This window comes from Grampus griseus (genome assembly GCF_964374135.1).
Source record: "Grampus griseus genome assembly, chromosome: 1".
Lineage (NCBI taxonomy): Eukaryota > Metazoa > Chordata > Mammalia > Artiodactyla > Delphinidae > Grampus > Grampus griseus.
Window position 1 is genome coordinate 77053063 of NC_139017.1, and position 13682 is coordinate 77066744.

Below are 13682 nucleotides of genomic sequence, written 5' to 3' on the forward strand. Positions count from 1 at the left end.
ATTTTTAAATTCCAAACACACCTTTAACACTCAACTTTTTGCCCCCTTTCCTGTAATATTAAAAGGAACAAGTAGAAAATCTAGGAGGGAATAAAGAAGCACAAAAACAATCCCTTAGATTTACAATATTCTTTGTAGATCTCATGAAGCATCTTCATGAGCCTCACCACAGTTCTGATATAACTAACCCCACTTAAGAAAGGGAAAACTGAGGCTCAGACAGTGATCAGGAGACTCCCCAGTTCTCATTGCTAATAAGTGAAGAAGGCAGGATTTCCTGACTCTAAGGCCAATGTGCTCTTTTCAGTACATTACTGTTCTCTATAGAAGGATGGAAAGGTAACAGGCCAGCAAATAACAATTACAGTAACAACAATAATGGTGACAGTGTAAACTTGAACAGCATTTTATGCTATGTGTTTTGCAACTGTGTAAAAGAGTAAAGCAGGGACTAATAGCACCGTTTTACAGATGAGGACACAAAGGCTCAAAGAGGTTGGGTGATGTGCCAAGATCATGAATCACATGATAAAGAGAAGTCATAACAAGCCAAGACTAGCAACCAGAGAGAGGTGAGACAATGATTCTAAAGTGAAACATATTTAATAGCACATGTTACCAAAAATGTATCTTCACAGCATTATAAAATCAGCTGTAGGTATGCTTTTCCCAGAGAGTTCGAAAGCAAAACATTTTCATTCTCAAGAGATCAACTGCTTCACACTTGTACCCAAATCCAACCAGCTGTAATTCTAATTGGCATTTGCTAATTAAATCAGCAGGGGGGCTTTCAATGAGGTGCTCTAGCAACAAGTGGAAAAAAAAATAAAGAGTCGAGAAGTGTAAAATATCAACAAATGTATCTTCATGCAATTCTCAACTTACGAACGTGATTTAAAAAAAAACAGCCCGGCATTCAAGATAAAGCCACCCTGTTTTCTATTTAATATTGATAGGGGATGCTATAATTACTAGTCTTTCATATTTATTTGTATTCTTTTAACCATGCTATCTGTCTTCAGTCTGCAGCCCAGAGAAGTTTAGAGACCACAGGCTTAGACACTTATCTATAGCCTGCCAATGGAATCACCTACCACAGAGTGAACTCTATACTCATTGATCAAAGACAAAATTCAAAATTTTAATACAACTGGGAAATCTTTTCTGGCAGCTGGACTGCCTGAAAAAAAAAAAATTCTCAGTCCAACTGCCAAAAAAATTATAATTATCTTTCTGGAAAACAGTTAAATTTTATTTTGTTCTATTAAACGTTAGGAAAATAGGCTGAAATTAATGTAGATGAGTGCAGAAATGGGTGCAAGCTTCAGTACTTAATGTAATCAAAATGCAACTTAAAAACAGGACCACATACATCTATTTCTTCTCCCACCTAAAATAACTACATGGCAGTAAAGGGATTTTAAAAAGATATATGAGACGACAGTGGATGAAAAGGTCAATAACTCTTTAGAAAATAGAAGTGGCTGGAGGGATGATAACAGAGTGAAAAGAACAATGGAAGCAAAACACAGGTGCCTAGTCAGGAGATGATTATAAGAACACAGACCCTTTCAATCCCCCAAAAGCTTAGAACTTACCATGGACAAGGAACTGAGGGGTGGGGGAACTGAGAGAAAATCTGCACACCAAATACAGGAGTGCCCTGAACCCCTTTACTCACGTTGTCTCCTCAATCTGAGCAAACAGGTTATTCCGACCCTTACCCATCTCATCCAAGAAGGATATTAAAGGATTCGTCTCTGGAGAAACAGAGTTGCCCAGAGAAAAGACTTCGAATACAGACATCTGGGAAGGTCCCCTTCAGTGTGAAAGACAGCTCACCAACCAGTGATGCTGGAATAAGCCCCGGGAGCCCAGATACCTGCTCAGGCCGGAGCTGCCCATCAGCTTTGGCATTTCGCCAGCACACGTGAACAGCCAGCCAGAGCACACCAGGTATTTCAGGAAAACTACCAACAAGGACAAGACAAATTTTTTAAAAAGAAGGAGAAGCAATTGGAGAAAAGAGAGGCAACACAGCGAGTAGAGGAATACTTTGTTAAAAGATACAATAAATATTCTCCCTGGAATACTTTTTAAAAGCTATAATAAATGTCTTCAGAGAGGATGTTATATCCCTGGAATGAGAACAAGATACATTTAAAACAACAAGCAGAGAATAAGAAAGAGTTCTTGAAGAATAAAAATGGGATGCTAATATTAAAAAATTTAAAAGCTAAACTACGAGGAAAGTCAACGAGCACTGTCTTGTAGAATCATGCCAGCTGCTGACGTTCCAATCTCCCCAAACATCCTATAAAAACCATACAGAACAACAGTGATACCAAAACCACCCTGAACCCACGCCTACTACAAAACTAGGAGGCAGAGAGTACTACAAACTTCAATTTGCAGGTAGGTAGAGAAATGAACATCTCAAACCAGCTGAGTTGGCTCCCAAGCCCACGCTGGAGTAGAGTCAGGCAGACACCGCACAGAAAAGAGGCAGCGGGGTTCTAGCAACGTCAGACACAGATCAAATTTATCCCACACGAGAAGGACACACCCCAAATGGGAAAATAATGAAGAAAGGTCTGAGACCTGGCAGATCAGAGCAGCGGTTACTAAGGAATTGAAAGGAAGGAACTAGAAAGTAGTTGCAGCTTACAATTTGGGAAGGCACTGCTTCTGGGGGAAAGAGACAACTTAGAAGGGGAAGACGTGCTTTGACAGTTTGGTGGCAAAGGGAAAGAAGGAAGCAAGTGATGGAAATTCAGGGTCGTACAGAAACAAAAGAGAATCATAAAACCGGAAGTCATGCCAGCCCACTCTCCACCCAATAAAAGGAAGCAGCGTCGGGTAAAGAAACTGCCCTTCTCTGTATGAATGGAATAAGGTACTCTTGAATTAAGAAGCCTAGTAAGACTATCAGACCTCTCACCCCAGTCTGCACTGAATCTCTGCTGCCACTGGTATGGGAAAATAAAGTCATTTCAAAATAACCCTAAGACAACAGGGGACATCCTTACAAAGCTACTATGTGAAAAAAAAATTTCAAATAAGAAATTAAAATACTATAGAAATAGAAATGGACAAAAGACAAATGTTGACCCAAATCAGAAAGAAAAAGACAAGATCATCTCATGATCATATATACTGCTTCACTAAAAAAATTAAAATTAATGGTACCTCACTTCACAGAGCAGTGAAATGAAAACACAGGTATAAGGCACATAAGTTCACACTTAATGCTCAACTGGTGTTAACTGTAATTTAAAAAATAACTCATTCTACTATTCAGAAAAGGGATCACTACGTGCAGCATCATACTAAGGACAGAAGGATTTACTAATAAACAAAGGAGAAGATGCTTGCAGTCAAGGGAGGAAAAAACACAAATTAAAATCCTTGAGATTGATACTACCATAAGCATTAGTATCATCAATTTGGTTCAAAGTTCAGATCCAAGGGAACAGCCAGACAATTTCCAATCAGCCTAGGAAGAGTTCTTGAACCATGTTAAGTCTTAAACAGTGTGCCCAGGATGAGACTAGGGCTGGACAGGAAAAGGACGTCCTAGGAGCAGGATCCAGGACTTTCCCTGGGGACCCATCTCACTCATGTTCTAGCCTGGGGTGGCCGCACCACTGGCTCTGCTCTCACCCCCCACTTACTTCCTTCCTCTTGTTCTCTGCTTCTTTCTTCTGCTGTCGGCAGGGCACCAGAGATCCACTGGCCATCTTTTGTTTCTCCCAGGATAGACTCCAGGTCTATTTCATCCATGGTGCTCCCCTCAGAGGACAGCAGTTTATCCAAACCGAATTTGAGTATCTCACTCAACTTGAATGAAGAAAACAAAAAGTCCAGTTGGCCCTCATGAAGACAAACATTGGATATCAGTGATTTGCAAAGTGGCTTAACGACACCAGGCACACTCCTCCTCTGATGCTCAGCCTTCTTTCTCTCCCCATGACAATGGGGCTGTTTTGTAGTCGGATGATGGGTAAGCAGAGGGTGATAAATGATAGTCAGAGATGCTGACTTTAACAATTCTCAATAAACAAAAAATCTGAGCCTCCAATTTTTCTTTTTTTGAACAACAGCCATTTCCTGCATTATCTTAGCACTTCTCATGGAGTCTTTTTCACAGGCAATCCCAGCAGCCACATGAGAAGTCACAGACCCCGTTAGCTACTCTCCCATCCCTTCCACTGCCAAACTTCTTGGAAAGAGAGGGCTACATGGGGTACTTCTTAAGTGACTTCTTTCCTTTGGCAATTCTGTTCCTGCCGCAGTGCTCTATGGAAAACGCCTTCACAAAGACCAGTAACAACTCCCAACCACTAGACCTGAAAACCCTTTCTCAATTCTAATGTTGCTGGACATTCCTCTAGCATTGCACTACCCTGCTTCTCTTTCCTTCTCTCTAATGTACCCTCAGCCTATCCCTTGGGCTGCAGGAACCATCTAAAACGTTCAGATCATCCTTCCTGGCTTTAGCTTCCTACTTCCAACTCTGTACTTCCCTAAGTAATCACTCTGAGACCCCGAACCAAGCCGCATTCACATCTTGGCTCATCTGCATCTTGTCTCTTTAGACTGGGTCAGTTATCTCCAGAGGGTGTATTTTGTGAGTAACTTGGAAATCTTAATGTATTCTGTATCAGCTTGAAAAAAATTTAGGCAGCTCACCTAAGCATCAAACAAACCTGGATACACTGATCTTTAACCTGGACATATATAACAAGGCGACTGGCACCAAAAACAGAAGAAAGCCAACTATTTATGAAAACGACTGGTCCGTCCTGGGACACTCCCTTCAGTCTACCTTACATTTATGCTTTCACTTGTGAGGTGTCTCAGTCACCAAGGGACTACCTGTGTTTTTAGAGAAGCAATATATTACAGTAATTAACGGCATGTGCTTGGAAGTTAGAGAGTACTTGGATTGGCGTCCTAATAAATGAGTGTCCTAGGGCAAATTATTCAAAATAGGAATAAAGAGAGTGCCTACCGCATTCTCGTTATTCATATTCACGGAAACAATCGGAGAGAAGCACTTCATATGATACTTAGCACACAGTAAGCGTTCAATAAATGTTCACTACATCTGCATCTGCCTCTCTCTGTTTCTATTACGTTCCTCCTGCAGGATAACAAACCTTCCTTCCTTGAGGACTTCAGGATCCTATACTTCTTAAATTTACTAAACAACAGTTACATCTTTTACTATTGGATTCTTTTTATTTCACAAACAAACTCTGCTTTCTTCTGAGACAAGGGCATTGGGTTGTTACCTTTGCTTTTGGCAACCAAAGAGATAACTTGCAGAGTCTTGGCAGGGAAGAGAGAAATCAGACATTAGAGCCAGAACGTAACCTTCTGATAACCACCTTCCAAGCTGGGCAAGATTCCGACAGAGCCCCTCTCAAATAGCCAGGGGTCTATGTTCCCACTAGTATTTGGCCCACAGCACAGAGGCATGTCTACTCAATCACATGGACATGCCCAGCAGCCCGCATCACAAGGACACCCCGACTGAATCCCAAGCCCCTCCTGCACTGGGAGAGAGTTCCAACTTCTCACTGACAACCCCTCCTCCTCCCACACCCAGAATGTGGGCACTCCAAGGCTCCGCCATCTATTCCCACCACCAGACCCATGCTGAACTTGTCACTCTCAAGGTTCTATGGGAGAACTCGTGCATGAAGAACTATATTTAAGAGTCTCTGCAGTCTGTCCCTACCTCTCTCTCAAGCTTTCATCTTACATTTGTAACTGCCTTTTGGATAATGTGAAAAAAATACGTACAGTCGGCCCTGCCACCAGCATGGATAAGCGTGCACACATCAATTGAGAACCAAAGGAAGAACAGAGAAAGAAAAAAAACACACTTTGCACCTTGAGATAAACAAAAATCAAACAAGTAAATGCATAAAACCCAGGGATACTTTCTAGTTCTAGACCTAAAATAAAAGAAACCTTGAGCCTTTCCTGTAAGTTACCAACTCACTAACAAAACCAATGTGAGCCCTGTCTTTTGCAAAGCTGATGTAAAGATATGCACTGGTCTTTGTGGATATGATAGCCATGTGAGAAAATGTTTTCTTTAACCAGACTAACTGTAAACTGGGTAATTCTGCTTATAATAGTGTTTAACTTTTTTTTTCCTCTAAATACTTGTTGTCTTGATATTTTCTGTTTGATAAACTAGTTCCTTTAAAGCCTACTCTCTTACAAACTTTTGCAAATGAAATTTTTGTCTCTGAGTTTTCCTCTAATAATAGTTTTGTTTATATTTTATTTTTTACTGCAAACTCTGTTGATTAAAGCGTAGATTACCTTCCCTTCCTAAAACTCTGCCTACCTTCTATCTTCCTAATTTCTATCCTCATCATCCAGGCTTAAGACCTTACAGACATCTTTGAATTTTCCATCTCCCTAGCTTCCCACCTCTAAGCAGCCGACTCCTGTCATTTCTTCTTTTGTAACGTTGCTCACTCCAGACCCTCCCACTGCTATGGCCCATCAAAGGTCTATTACTCACTTCACACCTGGATCTTTCCAGTATCCTAGGAGTTGGTCTCTCCGCTTCCAGCCCCTCATCCCTGGGTCAAAATGGGAGAACCTGGGATATATCGTAATATGGGTTCCAGTTTTAACCCAAGGGCTGCTACAGAATATCGCTAAGCCCTCTTCCAGAAGACAGCTTTTTCTAAAGTCTTCCAAGCCAGCACTTGCTTCCTATCCTGCGTCCCCTTCTTTAAGCAATTAACTCTAGTTCTTTCGTCTATTTTTGCTATGGCATAATTTTGAATTCCTGATCTTGTCCACCTTCCTCTGAATATGAAGAAGGTGATGTAGAGTGCTAATCAAAGGGTCTGGGGTTAAGATGGAGGTATGAGATTAATCATTATTTATTATGCTGAGCTGTTCATCTAATTCTCAAGGCCCCGAGGTAACTTGTGGTATCCTCACTTTTAGAAAAACAAAGGTTAAGAGATCTGCTCAAAGCCACTCAGCCAATAAGTGGCAAGGCTTGGATTTGAATCCAAGCAGAGGGATCCAAAGCCCATCCTCGTTCTGTATTTTTCCGCCTTTATATATCAGATTCATTTTAGCTCTCACAGCAGCTTGCACGCAGTAGATACGATGGCCGGTAGGAATTTGGCCAGAGAACAAATGTGTGGTTGGGGAGAGTGGGTGGTTAATTCATTTACTTTCTCATCCACAGGAGCACCGACTAAAACCAGGACACATTCTAAAGTGAAGAATATGTTTTACCTGGAGGTCAGCATGCGCAGCAGGTTTCTGGGCTCCCAGAGTAAAATGGCCCCCTTCTATGATGGTGTTGGTGAGCTGCAGCTTGGAGGCTGCTTTCCTACAGACTATTTCTTCCACAGTGTCTCGGCCAATCAGCCGAATGACTTTAACGGACCTGTACAGAAGTCAAAGGAAAGCAATGGGCTAACATAGAAGGGTCTGCAAAGAAGGGCACAAGCATGCACAGTCAATACACCTAAAAGAAAACAAACCCAAAATGCCATGTTCAGGGTACAACTAAAGGGAAGTGGTTGTATGTGAACCCGAGCATTTGTTAGACAGATCCGGCCTCTAATTCTCACTGAACCTTTCCAAAAAAGTCAAGGGAGGGATGATGAGATGGCCATAACTGGGGTTCCTTATCTGTGGTGGAGGAAAACTTTTGGGAGATCTAAATCATCCTCAGGCCAAAGGGTAAGACTTATCTTTTTAGCTTAGCTCCATAAAGCCATAACTTCATTTTTTAACTGAATTAGACCTTAACTCAGGAAGGATGAGATAAATAACTTCTAAAGCTTCCTTCTAGTCCTTTCACAATTTGACTTTGCTCTTTTTTTTTTTTTTGCGGTACGCGGGCCTCTCACTGTTGTGGCCTCTCCCATTGCAGAGCACAGGCTCCGGACGCGCAGGCTCAGCGGCCACGGCTCACGGGCCCAGCCGCTCCGCGGCATGTGGGATCTTCCCGAACCGGGGCACGAACCCATGTCCCCTGCATCGGCAGGCGGACTCTCAACCACTGCGCCACCAGGGAAGCCCGACTTTGCTCTTTTTAACAGAGCAAGTATGGAATAATAACATGCCCATCCCAGTACTACTCGTGAGTGAGCAACAGAGCTGGGCTAAAACGTAGCGGTCTCTCGCCCTCCAGTCTAGGACTGTCACCGGCCCACACTCTTCACCTTCCTCCCCAACCCAGAACTGCTCAGGAGCCAAGGAAGTGGAACCATGCTATGCTTAAATCTCTCACTTGTTCTGGCCAATTCGGTGAGCCCTGGCAGCTGCTTGCAAGTCATTCTGCGGATTGAAATCACTGTCAACAAAAATAACGGTATCTGCTGCCGTTAAGTTCATGCCAACTCCACCTGAAAACAATGCAAAAAAGAATGTTATCAGCAGCACGTGGGCTAGGGACCAGACAATAAAGACGCAAGGCTACAGTGGCCAGATTGATAAATTGAGAGCAGCCAAAACAATTGGCTTCATCCTTCAAACTGACACCCCCATCCCCAACTCCAGACAGAGCCTTGTAGTGGTTAAAAGTCCTACCTGGGCTCCTATCACCTGACTTGGGAAAGTTTAACGACTGAAAGTAACAGAATGAGGGCAGCAGGGGTAAGGAGCAAAAGTGGGTACTTAAGTTCATGCCCTGAAGCCATCTTAAATCTCTTCTGTTTAAAAATCTTCATTGCAATTTGTTTAGAATCGTCTATAGAAAAGGCCACATGCTCTTTCAGAACCAGTTTTAAGTATGAGTGAGGTCTGCTGTGGGCAACATTAAGAGAAGAGCTCTTAACATCCATTGCAAGGTACAACTAAGCAGTAAGACCCCTGATACAAGTTAATGAGAAGAGGGGATGTCATTTATTACACTCCCGAGAGGAGCTGGGAAGCTACCTCCCTCTGACTGGAGAAAACTTCAGTTAAGTCTCTTCTGTATGTGTTTCCACATTAATCAAAGACAAGGTAACAAAACCAACCAAAGGACAAGAACACTCCCTGGGACAACTTTCCGGTCTTTCTTCAGCGCTGTAAGAAAAGGGCTGGGGAGGCTCCTTGGACTACAGGAATTAATTAAGAGAACCATGAAGGCAAATTACAGCCTTCTCTTTGATTAATGTGGAAACAAGTACAAAACTGACTCCCTCTTTGCAGGGTCGTTACAGCTCGCTGCTGAAACAAGCAAGCCTGAAACAGCTTGTTCCAAGAGCCAAAATTAAGGACTAACTTTTGAGACAGGCTACTGTGTCTATGCTGGATCTCAAGACAAGCCAGGCAGGAATATTCTAATTAAACACTTCATATAAAATTAAAGTTGGAATAAAGAGATAATAAAGACTGATTACTGCGAGATGCTAAATTATACTTAGTAATAATGATGGCTACCCGGGTGCTGTGCTTTACTCCTTGCCAGGCACTGTTTTAATAAGCACTTTACATATATTAACTCCTTTAATCCTCGCAACAATCCTATGAGCAGTTACTGTTATTATGCTCATTTTATAGATGTTGAAATGGAAGCACAGAGAGGTTAAGGGATTTACTGGAAGTTGCACAGCTGGAAAGAGAAAGTACCAGATTCAGCGCCACATGGTCTGGCTCCAGAGCCTATGATTTTTACCCACTATTCCATAATACCTCCCAGGCACTTCTTTCATTAAAGTGTGCTCCCTAAAAATTTTCTTCTTCTTCTTGCGTTAATGTTGCCTAAGTTCAACTCTTCTTCATGAAGGAGCGATATTTTATAAGTAAGTTGTAGCCAGACTTCTTTGGGACATATTCATGAGCTATCACTGCCACCTGGTGGCGATATGACTCAATCAGAAATATTTGAAAGTTGGAGGGAAACTGCTGAATAAATGATAATGATGCAAATCTACAGCTAAAAAGCAAGAGCAAACAGGACAGTGTTTGGAAAAGACTCATGTCCAGAACTGCTTTGGCTTCTAAAAGATCACTGTGTTTCAACTAATTCTGAGAACTCCAAGGAGATTAGCTGAAAAGCAGAGATCTCTTTCTTCCTAATTTTAGACGTTTCAAACAATGCTGCTCTCTGAATATGAAGATGATGAAATCAGTAAAGCATAAATAGGGCTGTTTTCCCAACAGTGATGATGTTTGCCCTGATCCTTTCGGTCTCTCCTAAGTCTACCCCTGAGACAACTAATGACAGGAACAAATGGCTGAGATTCAGGGTGCAGTCGATGATCTTGGAAGTGAGTGGGGTCAAATGAATCTGACCAGATCTTCACAATACAGAGGTGAGACGTACACAGGCAGAACAATCTCCTTGTGGTCAAGGAGTATATCTAACACTTCTTTTTTATACCCTATAGTACTAGGCGCTTAATAAATGCTTACTAAGTAAGCCTGAACTCTCTTCTCATAAAGATATTGATCTCCCTTTATTTATAGAGGACACATATCCCTTCAGAGCTCCTGCATCTATTCCATCAAGATTTAGGTCTACAAAAAATAAAATAATGAAACTTAAGATTCTATGAGTTTAAAACTAACTTAAGGTCTGGCTTGTTCCATGACATGAGAATAATTTCATCTCTAAGAGCTGATGTCGTATTATTTAAAGAAATGAAAACATTCTGTAACTGGTAAAACACTATAAATGTCATGTATAATATTTTTAACAAGTTTATACAGGCAATGTTATAAATAATTCTAACAAGCTGGCAATTTCATTATCACATTTTTTTTTTTTTTTTTTTTTTTTTGCGGGACGCGGACCTCTCACTGTTGTGGCCTCTCCCGTTACGGAGCCCAGGCTCCGGACGCGCAGGCTCAGCGGCCATGGCTCACGGGCCCAGCCACTCCGCGGCATGTGGGATCTTCCCAGACCGGGGCACGAACCCATGTCCCCTGTATCGGCAGGCGGACTCTCAACCACTGCGCCACCAGGAAAGCCCTCACATTTTTTAATACTAGATTTTTATTAAGCTTTTACAACACTATTCAAGAGCTACTTGTAGGAAGGACAACTAGTAGACAGGTTGCTATCTCATTTCATGGCTGGGAAGGTAAGCTGTCTCTATCAAATGTGACTAAAATTTTGCAGAAAATCATAGAAATCTTTCAGGATGATCCCAGGTCAATAGTCAAAGCAGATTAGAATTACTTTCCAATGACCCCAGGTTTTAGCCTACTTCCTTGATGAGATGAAAGCTTAGATCAGTTGGATAGAAAAGAACACCATGCTAGAAGTCCAGCACCTAGATAAACTGATGTCATCTGCCTCAGTTTCCCCTTTTTTACACTCCTCAGTAATAACCTCACCTTTCAGAGAATTAAGGAAAAACATACTAATGGTTAGGATGTAAAGGTACCATGTCACCCCTTATTTGTCTGCTTTGGTCAGTGTCTATGCGGCCTACCTGCCCTGGTACTCAGGAGAAAAATAAAGATGGGCTGCTGTCCAAAGTTCTTGATGGCCAGGTGTCTCTCTTCTCCTCTCACGGAGCCATCCACACGCTCATAGCTGTAGCCTTCACACAGAGGGGGAAAACAGAGAAACATTAACCATTTCCAAGTATTCTCTGTGGAATTAAACACTGTCAGCTCAAAACCAAATGCTAATTTGTCCCTTCTCATATACAGGCATGCCCCTACTGTAAGCAATCTTCCTTTGGTTCTGAATAATGTTCTTACACTGCTTTCCTCTGTAACAGCCCCACACCCCAGGTAACTCTTCAGGGGCCTATCTGGACTGTTAAAAGTCTAAAAGTCTTGAGCAATGTAGTGGTCAAGGGATGTCACCTCTATAATCCATGTAGTCTTGGAGAATATCCAACATCTGGGTCATCTGGGAGAAAAGTAAAACTCGATGGCCCCTGGCAAGAAAAAGAAAAGGAAAACTGCCAACTGTGATAGTATTTAAGGTGGGTTTCGCTCAGGTGACACTTACCAAAGAATGCAAGTTTATAAAGAAATGAAATACTGAAGCAGAAATATAAATGTCACAATCATTTACAGAGATTTCTTCAGTAATGCAAAATGCTTTATGTAAGGATATAACTGCACATGTAGCTGTATCCTTAGAGCAGTTCTCAAACTAGAGTGGGGATATTCCCAGGAGCATGTGTCAATGCACCAGAGGGTGTAGGAAGACTGGATAACCAAGACACCTCTTTCTAGGATGTCAAATACTAAATGGAAAGAAATATACACTTTTAACAGCAAAATAAAAAAGATCTGTGAAGAGAAAAATGCAAAATTCAAAGGTACAAAAAACGAAACGAAAATTGATAACCCTAAAGAGCTTGTGGTTGGCAATCTATAGCTCTTCTCTACTTGGGGGTGAAAGTTACTATCCTTTCAATGTAGAGCGTTATTGGTTAAAAATTCTGAGAAACATCACTTTAGAGAAGCAAGGGGCAGGTGGCATCTCATATCCCATGTGATGCATGAGAAAATTTATGTAGGGAGAGGAGAGAGGAAAGGAGGAGGTTAAAATGGATTAAGTCAAGAACAAATTCAAGGAAATTCCCTGGCGGTCCAGTGGTTAGGACTCTGTGCTTTCACTGCTGGTTGAGGAGCTAAGATCCCACAAGCTGCGCAGCGCGACCAAAACAAACAAACAAAAAACAAAGTCAAGCTTAGAGCCCCATGCTATCAGCCATTATTTGACCATCACAGAGAGGGAAGTAAGTCAAAACGAGAAAAACAAGTATCGTATATTAACAAATGTATGTGGAATCTAGAAAAATGGTATAGATGATCTTATTGGCAAAGCAGAAATAGAGACACAGACGTAGAGAACAAACATATGGACACCAAGGGGGGAAAGGGAGGGGTGGGATGAATTGGAAGATTGGGATTGACATACATACACTATTGATACTATGTATAAAGTAGATAACTAATGAAAAAGAAAAAAAGTTTGTGTAAACAAAGAAGCACAGCACTGTCAAAACAACATTCTCATCAGGAAAACTAACTTAATCTGATTTTGCAATGGGTGTAGATGAACAATCATGAACGACTCCTTCAAGGCTCTAGCCCCAGATTGGTAGAAATCGCACTGAACTTAAAATTGAGGACCTCAGTTCTAATCCCATCTCTGTCATCTGCTAGCTGTGGTGGCCTCAGACAAGCCACACAACTTCTCTGGGCCTGTTTCATCACCTGTGAAAGGAAAAGGTTGGAGAGAAGATATTTACAGGTCCTTCTCCAACACTAAGACACTTAGAGTAGATACATCATAGCCAATAAAATATAGTAAGATGTGCAGTTATTTGACTTGCACATTCCTAATGCTGGACAGTTTTGCCAAATCTGAGGTTTTAGGTTGGTTCAGGCCTACTTGGGTCAGTTGTCCCTAAGGGATAACTTTGAAATCCTTGGGAAACTAGGATTTTTCTAGACTCCTCTGTCCCTCTGGGGATCAGAAAGATCAGATACAGGCTGGACACCAGGCCACTGAACACTTAGCGGAACCTGTAGAGGCTCCAGAAGGGACTCGGTCATCCGATGCCCGACTCATGTCTCAGGGAAAGTCCCCAAGTTCTCCCTGGGTTCAAACCAAGCCCCACAGTTAACAGAAGTAAATATTTACTAAGCACTTATTATGTGCCAATTCAATGCAAGGTACCAGCAGGAAATGAAACAAGAAATGCTTGATGTTATCTCTG

General features: G+C 41.8%; 1 protein-coding gene across 1 annotated transcript in view; it reads right to left on the minus strand.

The window, feature by feature from the left end:
- Nucleotides 1–13682, minus strand: part of CHD1L (chromodomain helicase DNA binding protein 1 like) — a 51255-nt gene that overhangs the window by 13281 nt on the left and 24292 nt on the right. Inside the window, exons 11-15 of the mRNA XM_082667998.1 lie at nucleotides 11809–11882; nucleotides 11427–11537; nucleotides 8291–8405; nucleotides 7285–7438; nucleotides 3675–3840 (exon numbers count right to left, since the gene is read on the minus strand). Of these exons, the coding sequence (XP_082524124.1) occupies nucleotides 3675–3840; nucleotides 7285–7438; nucleotides 8291–8405; nucleotides 11427–11537; nucleotides 11809–11882 (620 nt within the window). The remainder of the gene's footprint in view (nucleotides 1–3674; nucleotides 3841–7284; nucleotides 7439–8290; nucleotides 8406–11426; nucleotides 11538–11808; nucleotides 11883–13682) is intronic.